Source organism: Gallus gallus, chromosome 1 (genome assembly GCF_016699485.2).
Source record: "Gallus gallus isolate bGalGal1 chromosome 1, bGalGal1.mat.broiler.GRCg7b, whole genome shotgun sequence".
Lineage (NCBI taxonomy): Eukaryota > Metazoa > Chordata > Aves > Galliformes > Phasianidae > Gallus > Gallus gallus.
The window spans coordinates 54,388,735-54,407,556 of record NC_052532.1 but is presented as its reverse complement, the minus strand read 5'-3'; the positions used below and the strand labels follow the sequence as shown (position 1 = coordinate 54,407,556).

Genomic DNA, 18,822 nt, shown 5'->3' with positions numbered 1-18,822 from the left:
CTAAACAAAAGGCTTAAAAAAAAAATAAAAATCAGGAAATAAGGAATTAGAAAGAAGTTATGGAGTTGTCAGAAAGGACAGTTTCTGCCTACCTACCTCTTCCCAGCCAGGAAGTACAGGGAAAAAATGTGAACTATGAAAATGTTGATTCAGTCTTTGCAAAGAAAATAACAACAACAGATATTTTTTTCAGCAAACTACAGAAACAGAGATAAAATAACGGATGTAGATAAACTATAAAGGGGATTTGAACAAGATAAAAAACAATCTAAGTAGAGCCCAAAGTCTATCTTTTGAATAAGAACAATTATTCTGATACTTCTGACTAATGAGAATAAGGTGAGGAAAGGGAGACAGAAGTTAAATGAAGGATCAATGCACTGCATTTGGATGGAGATCAGATAATTTCTGTGACTAAACTACAAAAACACTGTCATGTAAAACTGTATTTAAATAAAGCTACAAAGCTCAGGATGATGCCATATGATGAGAAAATAAGAAACAGTTTCTGCTTTAAAAAGAGGGGATAAAAGCTATCTGGGTAATTGCAGGCAGGCTAGCAACTGCAACAACTGTTATATTCAATTAGTTACCTTTTCTCTCGCTATCCCCATATTTTAAAGCATAATAATAAGAAATGAAAGATAAAAGAAAATAGAGCTATCTTCCAAGGTATATTTTGAGGCTTGTAGCAATGAAACCATATATGATGTTGGCACAAAAAACTGACTTCAAGTATTTCCAAGGATGTAGGCAATTTTCTCTTGTGACTGATAATTATCTGCTGTAACAAATTCAGACAAACAGAAATATGATGGATTATCTGGACATCTTTCCCTTATTAGCAACAAAAGAAACTGAGAGAAAACAGTCAAGGAAAATGGAAATTCAACCATTTGAAATGGTAATATATCTGGCTAAGCAACAGAGACATAGACTGGTGCACGAGTGAAAGTATGAGATTGGCTGTCAAGTGTTTGATGGATAGCTATTCATCCCAAATACTTTTATAACAATGATTTAGCGAAAGCAAGTCCCAAACTCTATTGGGTATGTAGATTTCAGATTGCTTATGGTCTGAGTCTCAATAATCTAACATCAGTGTTATAGGGATATTTTTAAACTCAGAGAACCTCACAGGATGCACCACTGATAGCTCTCAAATAACCTTATGTGCTTTACGCAGGTGCAGTACAAAAAGCTTCTAGAATCCATACGTCCTGATCACTCTCAACCCACTAACAGTATATGATGATGGACAATCATACCAGCAGCACTCACACCAGCAGCACTCATACCATCCTTTAATTCTGTCCAACCACTCTTCCTCCTAACTATTTGTGAACCTTTGGGCCAATTTCAACCACATCCGACAAAAGGCTTCCTATAGATAACAACTGTCTCCAAGTACAAAGGCTAACCAAAATGAAACCACGGCTAATCCAACGTAAATAAAGACTCAAATCCACATCCTCAGTGAGTCAAGGTAGTAAAATGAGCTGTATATTTCTCAGCATAGGCGTGCCAGCTGCCCAGTCAGCACACAGCTTGGAGCGAGGCGTGGTGCCTCTTGTTCAGCTGGTAGTTAAACGACACAGAAGATGAATGATGTGATGTCAAAAGCAAAGGGAGAACAGAGAGACTGTTGTGAGAAATTGGTATTGCAAGGACATGAGGCCACAGAACACCGTGGGTAGAAAGGTGCTCTAAAAACACAGGATATAAATCAACACAGAATGAGGTTTCATTATTCTGCTGGTCAAAGAATGACTTGAATAAAGCTGTGGTTGCATTAAATGAATCACTTCACTACATACAGAGATATTCAGGCTTTGTTCTCCTCGTACAGCAGTTACTATACATGTGAAATTATCTCAGCAATATCAGATTAATCAGATCCCTACGAGAAGCAAAAAACCGGATAAAACTGTGTGGGTTGACAAAATGTCAATACACAAAATTGATAGCTTCTGAGCATCTTCTGAATGCATAAAAGTGTAATGTACACAGTAGCTGCTCATGTTATGAAAATCTTTTGAGATGTACATATAGGCTGTTTCCATGAATATTTAATTGAGAAAATTTGTTTTCTGGAAAATAGTATTGTAATCATCATAGCACATAAATCATAACAAAGACTAATTTCCTTTGCTTCTTTTCATTTTCATGAGGACTATATCACAGAGGAAAATAATTGCTTTCAAAAGTAAAATCCTGCATCTGCATTCAGGATAGCAGTGTTAAGCTTGAATACAAGGTGCTCCTTTGCCCATAAGAAGAGACATTGTCTGCTAAAGTGTGAAGGATGTCATGCTGACTTACAACACTAAAAGAAAATTGAAGACCTCATCATTTTATTGAGTCAGTCAAGGGCTAAGCAAGAATAAATACTTCTCAATTTTTTTTGCACGGTTCTTTTTTTGTATAACAAGCACACAAAACTATTTAAAGTAGAGCCAAAACCACGTCATGTATTTCTGAATATGCCTCCGGACATGATTCTACTAATCGTTATGTGGAAAAAGGCCTGTCTAATAGGAGTACCTGTGTTATTCTGAAACCCACATTAAAAGCAATGCATCTTAAAGAGTATTTCAAAGAAGATCCGTCTCTCTTTACCCACATTAGCGTTCTACAGGTAAAAAAAGATAAGTTAAAAGAAGAGGGATGAGTGTTGCTGATGCATCCTAATTTCAGATCTAATAATGTTCTAAGTAATACACCAGGCTGTTAGTTATTTTTTTGTTTGTTTGTTTGTTGTTCCACATACCTTGTACTTCATACTTTGGGTAACATTGGGAAAACTGGGAGGAGTGGCTGATACACCAGAAGGCGGCAATGCCATTCAGAGGGACTTGGACAAGGTGTAGAATTGGGCTGATAGGAAGTTCAGCAAGGGGATATGCAAAGTCTTGCATCTGGGGATGATCAAGCCCATGAACCAGAACAGGCTGGGAGTCAACTATCTGGAAAGCAGCCGTGCAGAGAAGGACCTGGGGGTACTGGAGGACAAGAAGTTGACCATGACCCAGCAATGCACTTTCATGACAAAGGCAGACAACGGTATTCTGGCTTGCTTTAGGAACAGCATCATCATCAGTTGGAAGGAAGTGATGTTTCCCCTTAGCACTGGTGAGTGCTGGGGACTCACAGGCCCATTTTTAAGAGGAGCCTAAAAGACGACCTTATCCATGCAAACCATTACATTTTAAAACTGAATGGTATGTGTTTGATTCAGCTCATAAATAAGTTCTTTCCTATGCATAACTTTAAAAGCGTTCCTTGACTGTCAAAAAATGAAAATATCCTGGATCTAATTGTGATGTGGAAACTAATCATTACTGAAATCATGTAAAAAATGTATAATACTTAACAGTTAAGTATTACATGTAAATGTAAAAATACTTAAAAGAAAGAACTGACATCTATAACAGCATAGATAATGAAGATTTACTTGTACAGACTGGCAACTAAAAAGTAGTAGAACTCAGTAAAATCAGAATTAAATATGCAGAATCAAGATCCTTCTCCTTTTTCATACCAAAATAAAGACTGAACTATTAAGTTCTCATTCTGTGTAGGTGTGTTGTAAGGCTCTTACATGCTTTCCAATTCAAGATAAAGAAAAGCTAATGTGCAACCCAGCCCTAATTTGCTCTAATACCATAAAGGTACGCTAATACCTTTGTAATTTGCAGAGGAAATCTTCAGAAACTCAACTAAGACAATGATTGGCTTCTAATCAAAGTATTTCTTTGTTGTACAAAAGCTGAGAGTACAACCATCTTAGAGCAAAATACATAAAGTTACTAAAAAAATACATTTTATTTTTTGAGGGGGAGCAATTTCTGTGTGTTTTCTTCCCACGTTCTCATAACTTATAGGAAAAGATCTCTGAAAAGCCTGAAAGTCATTCAATTTTCCTACTAATTGTACAATTTAAAAAAGGTATAATTTGGGGAATATATTACATAAGCTTAACTTTCATCTCTGAGCTAACTGACACTCAGTAAGTTTTGTGTAAAATTTTCTCATACATGTTTTTCATATTCCTTGATCTACATCTATTTCCTCCCCATCTCAAATGTTCAGCCAAAGAGCAGGAAATATTATAACTGGTTGGTGTTACCCTTAAAGAGTCTTGTTTCAAACCATATGTAAATGCAAGTTTTTCTATTCGAAGCCTACAAAATGGTTCTGATTTTCAGGCATATTCAGATTTAATTTGCAGAACCTGCATTCTACAAAATGCATAAAAATGGGGTGAGATCTACTGAAATGTTGGTTATTATGCAGTAACTCTCACAATGTTTTGTCCAAGCATAGAAGGAATATGAAAAGGGAAGTGGCTTTATCTAGTAACTGCACCTTAGTTCATTTCTTCTGATTATTCTGAAGCATGTAATTGTTTAAAGTACTATCTTTTTCCTGCACAAAAGGAACTCAGTTACTTGCAAACTGCAGTCCCTGAGCCAAAATTGACATAGTGTGATGCTGTGAGAAGTTTTGCAAATTTTAACCTTCTCATCCATTGGAAAACATAAAGATCAACTTTCGGTATCTAGGCTGAAGCACAGCCATACTGGGTGTAGTTATTTTCTTCATAACTTCAGTACATCAAACATACATCTAAACCTCAACTAGACTGCAAGTATCGTGATGGCTAAAACCACAAAATGATTTATTTATTTTTAGAAAGCAGAGTTACAATTTAACCCATCCAACTGTAGAATTAAAAATAATTATTCATCTCAAGAAATGTGTTTAACAAGGGAAAAATGGAAAAATGGTTGTAAAATACTTCTGCCCAGCAGCAGTAAAGTTCACTATAAAATGTCTGTCTGCTTAAGAACTATTTAATATTCTTGGCAAATACTTGCAGTTATTGTTAATAGGAGCAGGAGCCTTTGAGGTTGTTCAAACTCCAGACCAATATTTCTTAAACCAAAAGATACATGGTTCCAAACCATATGTGATGAAAGTGACTTGTCCCACATCTAAGAATACACAAACCACTTAGACAGGATCAGGTTAAAAGTCACTTAATGGTACACGCAGGAAGTCTAACACCTGCAGTGCAGGGCATACTGTCCAGGATTTCAACATACCCGACACTGGCACCAAAAATATCAGTGACAGTTTGAGATCACCAGAAAATTTATACTGTCCTCAAATTTTGGCTGGAGTAATCCCAACAGGTTAAATTTCTTCCTTCAGGTTTCCCTGTGAAATTGGAGCAACAATCTCTAGAGAAGGAGAAGGAAAAATGCACCTCAAAAGCATTTTGAGAGGGAAACCCTTCGGCAACTTTCGCTGCTTATGCTTATGAAAAGAATTCCAAGGACAGGAAAGCACTCGTAGAGAAAGCTTTCAGCAACACTAATATTTTAAAAGCCATCTATTAAGTGGCCTAGCACACTTTTTAGGTTATTAAATGAGTGTCAACAGAAGTGCCTTTTTAACTGTGAGATTAGGGTTTCTACTGTTACAGTCTGGGATAATAGCAAAGAACCTCAAAAATATGGACAGAAGACAAGAAACAACTAGTTGATAGTCCAGACATTACTAGTTACTGAAGACATTCAAACATTGAGAGCTAGGAAAAGACAGCTTTATGCATAACAAGCATGAAAAACCCAAATGAGCTATGGGATAAGGCACCTCTAATGGCTTGGAAAACAATATTCTCAGGCATTGTGCATTAGTCCAAGAAGGCAAATGTCAAAGGCTGAGCAGCCTTGAAACACAAGGCATCTATAAAAATTCAGCATTTAGAATACGGGTGGTGCAATAATCACAGGAATCAGCAGAGAGTCACTGTGGGACTGCCACAGCTACAAGCCTACTGCAATAGCCCCAGCTTTCCCTCTTTCCACCTGCCTAATTCTTCAAGAATCTTTTGACCTGCCGGCTAATCATCCAGAGCAATGTATAGCATTTGGCTAGTTCATTTTCTCTCAAGGCAGTTCAAAAGAATGCATGTACTACTGCCTTAATTCCATTTATTAACTCATGAAAGAAAATAAGAAATAAAATGGGACATTTAACATTTGCTCTAGAGGTATGTTTATAGTAAGCTGTCACTCCTAGCAGTTAAAATGATTTACTTAAGTCTAATCATTAGCTAAAAATTGTAAAAAGGTAAAATATAAACAGGCAGGCAACTCAGGTTTCACAGCCAATTTCTGTGAAAGAAGCCAACCTTGAACAGGATGCAGCGTTCTGCTTACAACAGCAGTCCATAACTGCTGTAAGGTAAAAGAACACCATCACTGCAATATCTGGTAGGAGCATGAGGCCTTAAGAAAGGCCTAAATCCTTGAGATTAGTATGCACTGTAGGCAGCTAGGCTAGAGCAAGGAAGTCTATGGAGGAAATCCAGAACTATTCTGGTACTGTACTGGAGCACAGATAGAAGTCTGATGGAAATCGGTACAAAACAATTGCTAGACAATTGTTTGCATTTGTAATTGATGAATATGATCTAAGAAAGCAGGACCACTGGTAAGAGCTTTGAGTGCACCTGACTAACAAGAAAACAGGATCCTCTTTATATATAGAAGTTAATCTAGGGAGTAACCAAGCGGAACTATTATGAGAAAACTTTCAGGTGTAAAGCAGTAAAAGCTGAAGATCAACATAGTTGCTCTGCTCTTCAGACATCTGGAAATCAAAATGGAAACATTAAAAAAGTAGATGCAAATACTTCTAATTTTAAATGAATATAAAGGACAGGCACAGGCAAGGGAGCATGAAAACTGAAGAGCAAAAATGAATTTACAGTCAACAAGGAACAAAAGTGACAACACTAAAATGCTTCATATTTAAAACAAACAAAACAAAACAAAACAAAAGAGAGAGAGAAAAAAGGAAATACGGGACCACAATGGGAAGGAAGAACAAGCAACATGCATTGAAATACACAATTCCTTTTGTATCCTGTCTTTGTAAAAAATGGTGATGCCTGATCACAGACTTGTACATATTAAGTCTGTAGGGCCTGAGGATAAATTCAATTTAAATTTAGAGTGTCCTTAGAGAGCTGATGAACAATCCATGAATTAGCAGGGATCATTTTTGCAAACTGATTATCTTGGAGGTTAGCAAATACCAGAGGGCTGTAATGGGGTAAACAGAAAATGTATCTCCAAGATGGGCTAAAAAAATATCACCTGGGAAATTTGCACCTCACTGAAATTTATTCCTAGACAAAGACTGGAACAAATTATTAAATAGGCAATTTGTAAGCGTTGAGAAGACATAAAAGTGGTAAAACAAGAGCTAACATGAATTTGCCAAAAACACGCTTCCATCAAAGTAACACAATTTCCTCCTTTAACAAAACAGCTTGCCTAATGGGCACAGAAACACATAAACTCCTGACTGTAATAAAGGTTAGCAAGATGTTTTGATGCTACTCTATGCCACATTTCCATTAGCAACCTCTGGCAATTAATTATACAAGGGGCAATGTGTTTCATAACTCAGCATTAATATTAATATTCTATTATCAAAGATGATGAAGAAAATTAGTGGTTGTAATTTATTTAATTGAACCTCAGAAAAAAGTGCCCCTACAGAATTTGCAAGGGCCAAGTTAAGATAAGTCAAAGCACTTTGTAAGCCAAATCAGAAGGCAGAAACATCTTGATAACTGGAGAAATGGTTTTAAAAACAGCAATGCATAGAAGTGCAAAATAATGTACAAAATCAAATGAAGAAATACAAAAGAGGTTAAGAACAGCCAGGCAGCAGTATAGTGGGAATATATCTGGTTGTTATAATTATTACAAGCTAGTTATATATCAATCGTGATGTTGATGTAAAAGCATTTGAAAGATGCATTTTCATAAAACATTCAGACTAAGTCTAATAAGATATTAACTATTCATACAAAATTTGCCTTGTTGTTAATGTTACATGTTAAACTTCTAAATTCATGGAGTAAATTATCATCAACACATTCTCACAACTGGAAAGTGCACAACAAGCATAGGAACCAATGCAAATACTTCTTTAGAAATCTATTTGCCTGTAGTTTCTGTGTTAGTTCTCACACCTACATATGTTGCAACTAAATATTAAATTACTCTTTTGAAAATCTGCTCCTGGATGTCCAAAAGAAAATCCTTTGAAATAAAATTTGATTTACATTTTCCTCAGTGGAAACAGTTTCAATATTATATTTGATAATACTTGAATATACCTCTTCTTCTGTTTTCAAGGTTTCTTAATGCATGCTTTAGGTTTCTATTTCTCACATTCTCTATCATGCTTTAATAGATGTAAATAGGATCAAGAAGCTCTCCTTGGGGGTTCAAATTAACAACTGTTGACATCAAAATCAAAACTTGCAATGAATATAGCAGATCCTAATTTGCGTAACAAACATTTCCTGTGACAGACTGTTATCAAAAGAAGGTGCACCAATTGATATATTGTATTATACAATCCTGCCATAGTCTTACCATTGATTACCGGGGTATAAACAACGATTCCAACTAAGTTTGGATCAGATACAGTTGTGTCCAGAATAAGGCCACCAATACTGAAAGACAAAGTACAATATTTAGAATAAGGCAAACAGGCACATGAGTTATTATTTCATAACTATTTTAGTAATCTCATCCTCGTAATATCCACAAGTCACAATTCTCAGTTTATCTTATTAACCTTATTTAGTTAACTTTATTTACTTGCTACAGCTACTGACTTAAATATTACTATTGACTGATTGTATAACAAAGACAACAAAATTTCATGCAATCGCTCATCTTTTAAGATTCATAGCTTTCATTTGACTAAATCACAGGTTTGGTAATAAGCTGCAGGAGATGAGTAGTTCACCATTTCCTTCATTTGATACGACTTCTGCTCAGCCATTTCCTCAGGGTATTGCTACCTTCTCCACTCGTTCCAAACCATGACTTCACTATGCAACTTCCTAATTTTTGGAAGATTAAAAATTATTCCAGCCCCATATTCTAGAGGCTCCTTAAGTGTTTCTTTTAAGCAAAGTCAGGTGCTAAATAAAGTAAATGGAGACACAAAGGAGAGCCGACAAGGCAAACCACAACAAATAGACTTACCTGCTTATAATCATGGCAGTTATAACAGGCTCCCATCCTGAATGGAGAACTGTTCTAGTAGCTGGGTGTTTGGCAGCTATGACAATCCCCATAGGAGTCAGAGCCAAAAAAAAGGCACCAACCAAAGGAGATACATAGTAATATGTTTCTGAAAAATAATACAGGAAAGTAACTGTTTTGCTCTCCAGACACAATAAAACAGAAGTTGTATTCTACATCAAGCAGTTGAGAAATTTCAATAGTCTTTATCACTGCTGTTTTCACTGTGCCTTCTACTACTACATCAAATGATATGGTTGGTATAACATCTACCATATGTGATCACTTTGGTCCATCCCATCAAGGACAAAACTATCTGTGCAAAGTAGGAGCCTTTGAAGAACGTTTTTGTATGATGCTTGATGATAAAAATGCAATAAAGATGTGGAATATAAAACATTTTTTTTGTTACACGTCTACTTAAAAAAATAAAAATAAAAAGGAACTGAACATATTGAAGATATATATATTTTTATATACAAATTCACAGCATATGTAAACGTCCTTCTTGCCAAAGCACAGGTAACAGGCTAATCTTCCCCAACACAGCATATCTAAAATGATGCAAGCACAAGGTGTAATATTGAAACATTTTTATCAGTAGTTCAGTTGGTTTATAATCTGCCTGCAAGATTGGAAATCCACAGCCGTAATTCCACTGCCTGCACCCATCCGTCAGAACTGCATCATATTTCACAGAAACACAAATACAAATACCATTCACTGAGTACCATCATGAAACAGAACTAATAATGCAGAGAGCTGTCTCCACAGAGAGAGGAATACATTTTTCAGCTTAGTTCAGTCTCAGAGTCCCCTCCATTGAGAAGCCATCACAGTGACCCAGATCTTCCAAATTCAACAGTGTGGTAAGCAATGGAAAATGTATCTTCGTGGCAAATATATGCACAGCTCATTAAAACACCTCACTTTTGCATACATTATTTTTATGAGAAATGTGGCAGTTTATTTAATATTAAACACATTTCGTCTAAATTTTCAGAATTTGGACATCTCAAATATACTGCAGAATACATTTTAAACTAGCAGGCTGAAGTAGTTCATGTAGAACACATAAACTCTTCAACAAAGAAAAATACCCAGTATATATAAAAATATTCCCACCCAAGCATTATGGCTTATTACAAAGCTTGCAAATTCAAGCAATTACTACTTTGATGTTATCGTGGTGGAGGGAGGGATAACAGCTAAAATTACTCCTGGAAGAATCACTGCAGCATTTTTAGAAGTTACTATCCTGCATTGACTGGTAACAACCTCTGCAGCAGAGCTGGCACAAGAGACTAAGATTCCTATCACTGTGTAAGCTAAAAGTAGAAAACTATCAGAATGAGAAAGAGACAAAGCCCAAAAGAGAAGTAATTTTTCCATTCCTTTTCTAGCTATTTTACAATGTATTATCTCCTTCCTTTGTACTGCCTTTTTTTTTTTTAATCTTTTCTCCTCCATCCATAAGCAAAGAGATGGGCCTAATGTAAAAAAGTCTAACTCAAAAGAACATACACGTGATCCTTTTGTTCTGTCAAACAATAAAAAAGAAACAAAGAAGTACTGATACAAAGTTCTTGAGCTTTTTGTCATGTGGACTGCTGCATACTGCATAGCTAAATGCATTTAGCGGAGGGTTGTTAGAGTTAGGGTTGTAAGGTTAGGTTGTGGTTGGACTTAATGATCTTTAAGGTCTTTTCCAACCAGAGCAATTCTATGATTCTTCCCTCCATTTGAAACAAAGAAAGATCCCTGTGTATACTACAGTTGGTCACATGGAAAGGCATCATTCATTTTATACCTATTTTCTTAAACTTTGAGACTTCCCTCTTTTTCTCCTTTTAAGAGACATTAAGAGACATTATGTTCCTGCTACTTATTCATTCTCTCCCTCTATATCTGCTCTCCTCATATGTACCCAAGCTGAGGCATTCACATACACCGGAGCCACAATAACTGATTGAAAGGTCAGAATGAGAGAATAGTTCTAAGGTAGGATCCTCTGCTGCAAAACAAACAAAGAAACAAAAAACACTTAGCAGCAGAATAGAGATGCAGTGTTGAGCCTTATCCTAATTATTCACCAGCTTTTTTAAGTCCCTCACTTGCTCATCAATAGTTAGCCCATTGTACTTCTATGACAGGATTTTTATCAACATAGGAAATTAAAGTTCATACTAAGAGAGCACTGTCAAGACTACTCGGCAATAGCTTAAATTTCCACTGAGACAACAAGTGAGAGGAGTTATATTTTTTTGCTTTATTTTAGTGTTTGTACATATTTTAATACGTACAAATGTCTCAATTTTATTATGGACAAAAATACAGAGAAAAATTTATATCTGATGCCTTTGAACGGAGATAGACATAGACCAGATTATAAAAGTTAACCAATGTTACAAGACTGTGTCATAAGTCTCTTCCTGAAAAGAATAAAAGCCAAGAGGGGTTCTCAGGAGTGGGAGATTTCAAGGTCAGGATGAGTCCAGAGCTTAGATTTAAATAAAACAAAACAAAACAACAGCAACAGCAACAAAAATCCTACAAACTTTTGCTATGATAATATACTAGCACTCCGTTGGAACTCCCTGGTCAAAAAATACTAGAGAGAAAGATGAATGAATGAATAGGCTATCAGCCATGCTCATACTGCTAAAGAAGAAAAAATCAGGTATACATATTAATCAATTTACCCCTTTTAGATTACACAACTAAAATTTAACTAGTTTTTAAGGAAAAGAAGATATGAAATTTAAGCCAAGGCAGCTGTTCCTTAATATAAATCTAAATTATACATCTCATCTATTAAGTTCAATTAAAAACAGAACCGTAGAAGCAATTAATAGTTTAGAAACGTATCAAAGAAACTGTCCCAAGTGAGCTATGCTATAATACAGCTCCCTGCAAGACCCGAGAACCTACTCAGCTCAATCTAACTCTCAGAAACAGCATTCAGGACTTTCCTTTAGCTATGGGACACTCTACTGGTAGAACAGCTTACTACAAAAATCTTAGGAAGCTGTAACCTCCAGACGCATCCCAGTCATATTCGATCCACAGAGAAATACAAAATTATTCTACGGTAGCTGGAGAAGGGGAAATGGAATAACTGACTCCCCCTTTAGGGCTCATTTATCTCCACTTTTGATAACCTTGTAATGTTTAGCTCACATGGCAGATGTAATCCTGCTCAGTCTGTTCTGGTGGCTCTGCTATGGAGTTTGTGACATCTACTAGTGAAATATAAATCCTAAAAACACTCAACAGTCTTCAATGAAGTTGAGCCTGTGAGCCTGAATAAATAAAGAAGGAGGAAGGAGAGAAAAGAAAAGGTTCCCAACCATGTCCTTACTGATGTTCAATTATTTTAAGCCCCCATCCCCTCAGTAAACACCAACAGCCATCAGTCTTGTCTGGAGAACTCAGATGCACAACATTAACTCCTTATGCAGGTATCTACTGTGATGTACTGCCCAGTGTGGTGCCACTGAAAATAATGCAGCCTCCGGTAGAAATTAGATGTGAATTAGAAGTACGCTACTTCTGGGATTGGTCAGCCAGGTGAAGAGGAGGTTCAGGGGAGACCTTATCAGTCTCTACAGTGACCTGAAAGGAGGTTGTGGAGAGGTAGGGGTTGGCCTCATCTCTGAAGTAACGGTGTTAGGATGAGAGGGAATGACCTCAAGTTGCACAACATTCAGGGTGGATATTAGGAAACACTTCTTCTCAGAAAGAGTGGTGATGCAGTGGCACAGGCTGCCCAGGGAGGTGGTGGAGTCAAGGTGTTCAGGAACCGTGTGGATGTGGCACTGAGGACATGGGCAGTGGGCATGGTGGGGGTGGGCTGACAGTCGGACTGGATGGTCTTAGAGGTCTTTTCCAACCTCAACGATTCTATGATTCTACTTCAAAGCAAAAACTAGGAAGCTGAAAACAATAATGGGAAGCACACGCTCTGTCTTCTCAAACTATGCATAAGAACACTTGACAGATACGCACGTCTTTCCGGTACGTTCTGTAAGGAAAACGGGCATCGAACGATGTCCCTCCATGACCACGAGTGACGAGCGAGACGGCCCCAGCCGGCGCCAAGGGCGGGCCTGGAGCGCCCCCTAGCGGCAGCTCCGCTCGCTGCTGGAACGGGGAACACGGCCGGAAGGACGCGTTCCTCTGTGAGAAATTCCTTTCCCCTGGCTATGTAACTACGTCGCATTAGAAGTTACGACGCGTTAGAAGGCGTCGTAATGTTATGCAGTACGTACAACGCGCACTAATTACAAAGGGCACAAATTTGGATAATAAAGATCAAGACAGCTCAACACCTTCAGCGCAAAGGAACAGTTCAACAGGGCTCTGGGAAGCAAATAATTGACATAGAGTGGGCACGCAAGAAACCTGGCTATCCCCACCGCCCCCACACAAAAGAGGCTTCTAGGGATACATAAACCTAGGAACATACTCACCAAGGCAAGTGTATAGACCCTGACTTATCCATGCTAGAATAGCAAGAGTGATAAGATCTCCAAAGCTTGCTGCTATAGGAGTGGCAACGTTGTCAGGATTAATACCAGTCTTCTTTGATCCAACGATAACTCCAACCATTATTATCCCTAGATTTAACGAAGAAGAAAGTAGAGTAATGGTGTCTAGTGTTATAATCACTCAGGAAATTTCAAGATAACGGCAATTGGAAGCTTAGGAATTAAGTCTTTGCTTTTGTCCCTCCCACTTGACTGACTACTGTTTTAAGTTTTAGTCATTTTTTAAAATTAAGTTAGATTTAAAAAGAAAATGACACAAAGCATACCCAAAAACATCAAGAACCACCTGTATAATGTATTATTTTGCTTATGACTAGAATTAGCAAGACTGAAACTGTAAATCAACCATTCCCTGAAGAAAAAACATTCAGTACATTACTTCTACATCCCATTAACTTTAGATGATTGAAATTTGAATGCCTCTACCCTGAAAACAACATTAGATTAAACACCCATGTGTCTGAAATCGTGAAAAATTGATATCACGATTTCCATCTATTTTAGCAAGTAACATTATTTACTGCAGGCTAAATTAGGAGCTCACTTTCAGAGGAGCTGCCTACAGAATCACATTCCAAGAAATTCTCAACAGGACTGAAACGATCCTGTCTGATTTCCGACGCGCCCTGTTTCATGCACAGGAGGTTGATGTTCAGGTTATTAATTTCCTGTGCACGCCCATCACCAGATAACACCAAAAGTTTATTTTTATGTCCACCTTATATATGAGAAGGGGAAAAAAACACATTCATGTTCCCCAGTTCTCCTGCTGCTCTTAATTCTGTAGCATGACCAAATTCGACGGCTTTGTGGTTACTACAAAAAAGTATAAGCTCTTAATTGAATACATAACCTTAATAATTTCATAATTTTTTGCATAAGCAAGTCAATTTAATAAAAAGGAGGCAAAGTATTTTACTTGATTTACCATTACTATGACTTCTGATACTGTATATTTTTGAGAATATTTCACGGGTAGAGTCACTCCTTTTTCACCCTTTGTGTCCTGTAAGTACTGCCCTTGATGGTTAAATATTTCCTGACAATTGGCAAGAGAAGTTTAAATCCATCACACTACGTGGCTCAGGACAGATATATTGATGCTATTTGCAGAAGGGGACTTTAACTTGACCCAAACCATTCACACAGCAAACCAAATTGTTCTCTTCAGAAAGAAAGCAGAGCACGAGATAAGATAAAAGCAGCATGGATAAACAAGGAGTTAAGATTCAGCTAAACTAATACCCAAGCTCATTTGATCTTAATTACAAATAAGTCCTACCTGTTTAGTATTAAGAATAAACTTTGTACATCACTGAATCCAGAGAGTAGGGGAAAACAAATTCTCCACCCCACCAGGTAAAATCTAACAGACATATGTTTTGTTTCAGACATGCTAAGGAGGACAGAAAATCAAATCTTTTTGAAAGACTATGACAGATGTATGTAATATTCAGGCTTATACGGAAATTGCAAAAGGGTATCCTACCCGCAACTGTGGTTCAGATGTTTTAGACCCTACTGGACCTAATTTTTTAACGAACAGCAGCATAATATACACTCAGCATGCACAGAGAATTAAAAAGCTATAAAAAGTAACATATGTGCTTCTTTTACCTTGTAAAAGAGAAGCTATGAATGCAGTTGCTACACTGCTGGAACACAGAAGGATTGAATGACTGAAGCTGTATTTGCCTTCTGGAATCCAGCCCAATATTACTGCTGCCACTGCTGCCAGAAAACCAACTACTGTTGCCTGAACCTGGAAAAGTAAAAGAAGGAAAACAATTGTTTTTTAGTGATGAGTGACTCCTAAAATAACTGATAGTCTTAAGAGGACTGCAGAATCAGTTTCTGTTATTCTTCCCTCCACATTTATTTGCAAGCTGTAAAGGGAGCACACTCCGCTTATGTACTTTGTGGAGACAATGGTAACACTAGTTGATCAAGAAGAAAAATCTCATGCTAACAGGAAAGGCTTTAACCACAATTCACAGACTGAAGAATAACAGAAGTCAGATTAGGGAAAAGAGCTGAGGAATTACAAGGAGCAAAAGATGAAATGCTTCAAGAGATTTCCTAAGCCACTTAAAACAATGAGGTCACAGCATAAACTTTTCACTTATTCTTCAGTATGTTGCTTTATAACACAGAACACGAAATAGTTCTTAAGAAATAGTCGCTTTGGAGAACAAACACTCCTTTCCTCAAATGAACAAACTATTTAAAATATTGCTTATTACCCAAAAGCTCCATCACATACTTCTTTAAACATCGAATCCAAAGAAAATAAAGTACTGAAAATATCTGGGAGGTCAAATTCCTCAGAAATGTTCTTTCAAAAAAATTAAAAGGAAGTACTCTTGCTGCAGGCCCAAAGAATACCTTACCTTTTCTTGTGATAAATACAAGCTTCTGTTGCTTCAGAGAACTACGCAGCACTAAAAAGATCAGTCACAAAAGCACTGCACGTTAAGTGTGAGACAATATAGGAGAATTTGTTTCCTGTTAATATTGTCTGTCTCCTTCCTATCCACATTTGCGATGAGCTTTTTAAATAACTTCATTCACTTACAAAAGTTAATCAAAAATCAATCACATTTACCTGTTTTAAGGCCAAATTGCCAATTATTAAGTTCCATTTCTCAATGGGAGAATCCATTTTTCCAATGTTTACCTGTCAAAATCATAAGAGAATTTCAGACATTTGGGTTTAAAATTACATTACTTTGAAAATTCACCAACAAGGCAGAAACCCACAAATAATCCAACTCTCACTGCAAAAATAGACATTCTGAAAGTAAGTTAAAAATGTGCTGTGCTTTTTCAAGTTAAACATTCCTGTTGATTTAAAATTGCATTTAAACCATCTATCCAAAAGTAGCTACACTCAGTGCAGCTTTACATGCTAACTTATTTAACATTAGCTTATTGTGCAAGGTACACTAGCTGCCTTGTGTTCCAGGAATGTCCAGACACTGCTAGTGATTAGATCAGTGGCTGAAAGGGAAAGTTCTCAGTGTTCAGTCACCATAGGCTAAGCTTGTTTCTGTGGCCTTTAAATTCCACAAGCCAATCAAAAACTGCACAGGAATACAGTGTATGAGCACAAACACTCTCGTGGAAGTGTGAAGTGTGTTAATTGACCGCAATAGAACTACTTGTATAGAGACATTGGAAGTGATTAGAGAAGATGATAAACCACATCTCATTGCCTTTAGTATTCTAAGTTTTCATTTATACAGCACAGCGAGAGACTTACGATGCTTTAATGATACAGGTCCAATTGAAACACAATTGCTGGAAAGACAGTAAATTATTTATTCCAACAAACAAAAAAGTATGCATATACTTTTACTGCAGTATTTCATACATGCATTTCTTTTTGGAATTAAAGGACAAACTCTGAAGATAGCATATACCACTGCACTATGACAATATTTAAAATGACCTCCTTCTTGAACTAAGTTTTTAATATTCTTAGCATAAGCTGCAGTGGTCTTGTCCTCAGGATCCTAATCTTTAAAGTACTTTGTATTTCTCTATAGGTCTTAATGCATATTTTTTTCCTCTTCTGATAATTTCTGATTGGTTTTACTTCTTTTCCATGTCGTTCCATTTGTGATATTAATAAGTTGTGCGGAAGAAAGTATTAAAAAAACATCAGTTTAAAAAAGGGGAAATGAAATAAGACATTATCTCAATCTGCACTGCCATTATTTTATGGTGTACAAAATAGAGTCAAAGCTCCGCAGGGAGGTGATGGTCCCTCTTTTTTGCTGCCCTTGTGAGGACCCATCAGGAGTACTGTGTCCAGGTCTGGGCCCCCATTATAAGAAAGACAGGGAGCTGTTGGAGAGGGTCCAGAGGAGGGCCACAAAGATGATCAGAGGGCTGGAGCACCTCCATTACGAAGACAGACTGAGGGCTTGGTTTTGGGCTTGTTCAGCCTGGAGAAGAGAAGGCTGCGGAGTGACCTCATCGCGGCCTTCCAGTACCTAAAGGGAGCCTACAAACAGGAGGGGAGTCAACTCTCCCATCCCAGGCTGGATGCGGCTCTGGGCAGCCTGGTCTAGTGGTTGGTGACCCTGCACACATCAGGGGGGTTGAAACTAGATGATCATTATGGTCCTTTTCAACCCAGGCCATTCTATGATTCTTTACAAGGGTAGATAATGGCAGGACAAAGGAAAATGGTTTTAAGTTGAGGGAGGGAAGATTTAGGTTGGGTATCAAGGGGAAATCACAGAGAGAATGGCAAGGTGCTGGCACAGGCTGCCCAGAGAGGTTGTGGATGCCCCATCCCTGGAGGTGTTCAAGGCCAGGTTGGATGGGGCCCTGGGCAGCCTGGTCTAGTATTAGATATGAAGGTTGATGGCCCTGCCTATGGCAGGGGGGTTGGAGCTTGATGATCCTTCAGGTCCCTTCCAACCCAAGCCATTCAATGATTCTACGATTCTATGAATCACCTTTGTATTATTTTTAAATATATACAGTAAATGAATTAAATGACAGGCAATGGAGAGCTTCTTTTGTTTGTTTGTTCTTTGAGGAAGCATTTTAAAAGTATCCAAAAACCTCATTAAAACAGCAATCTTGCAAAAAACTAATCCAATCCAAAAGTGAGCTGCTACCAGAAAGTGTAGCTCTTTTTTTCCCTACCGTTGGCTACACATTTACCTTGTCGTTCTTCAACCAGATCCACCATTTCCATGAGTGAATTCACACCAACTTGCATGTCAAGCAGAGATTGATGGAAAACACTCTTTTTTGTGAAGTAAAAAGTTTTGGTTTTTTTTTTTCTACAAAATGATCTCATCCACCCATGGTGGCATAAATACTCTTCTGATTTGAAAAGAAGAAGGAAAGTAGGAGGACTCCTTTCAGCTGCAGATTTCTATTAAGTGAGGTAAGGTTTATTGTGATACTGTGGAATACACAAATCCAAACAAAAGGCTTATAAAGCCACATTGCTAGCCTGATAACACACAATCAAAATGAGAATCTGCATAAAGGGTTTTGGTGTTTTTTTTTCTTTACTTTCTCTTAAAAAGGCAGAAGTAATAAGGAGAAAAGGCAACAGTTTGAACAGAGAAGATCAGAATGACTCAAAAAAAGCCAAAACAATGCTGAAGACACAAAAC

The 18,822-nt window shown here is 37.3% G+C and overlaps 1 protein-coding gene across 3 annotated transcripts in view; it reads right to left on the bottom strand.

The window, feature by feature from the left end:
• SLC41A2 (solute carrier family 41 member 2) overlaps positions 1-18,822 on the bottom strand; it is a 49,261-nt gene that overhangs the window by 13,834 nt on the left and 16,605 nt on the right. For all 3 annotated transcript variants that reach the window (XM_046942916.1, NM_001031483.2, XM_015286032.4), the window contains 5 exons: positions 16,284-16,355; positions 15,296-15,440; positions 13,601-13,747; positions 9,090-9,237; positions 8,469-8,548 (listed from right to left, as the gene is read on the bottom strand). In XM_046942916.1, coding sequence (XP_046798872.1) covers positions 8,469-8,548; positions 9,090-9,237; positions 13,601-13,747; positions 15,296-15,440; positions 16,284-16,355 — 592 coding nt within the window. The remainder of the gene's footprint in view (positions 1-8,468; positions 8,549-9,089; positions 9,238-13,600; positions 13,748-15,295; positions 15,441-16,283; positions 16,356-18,822) is intronic.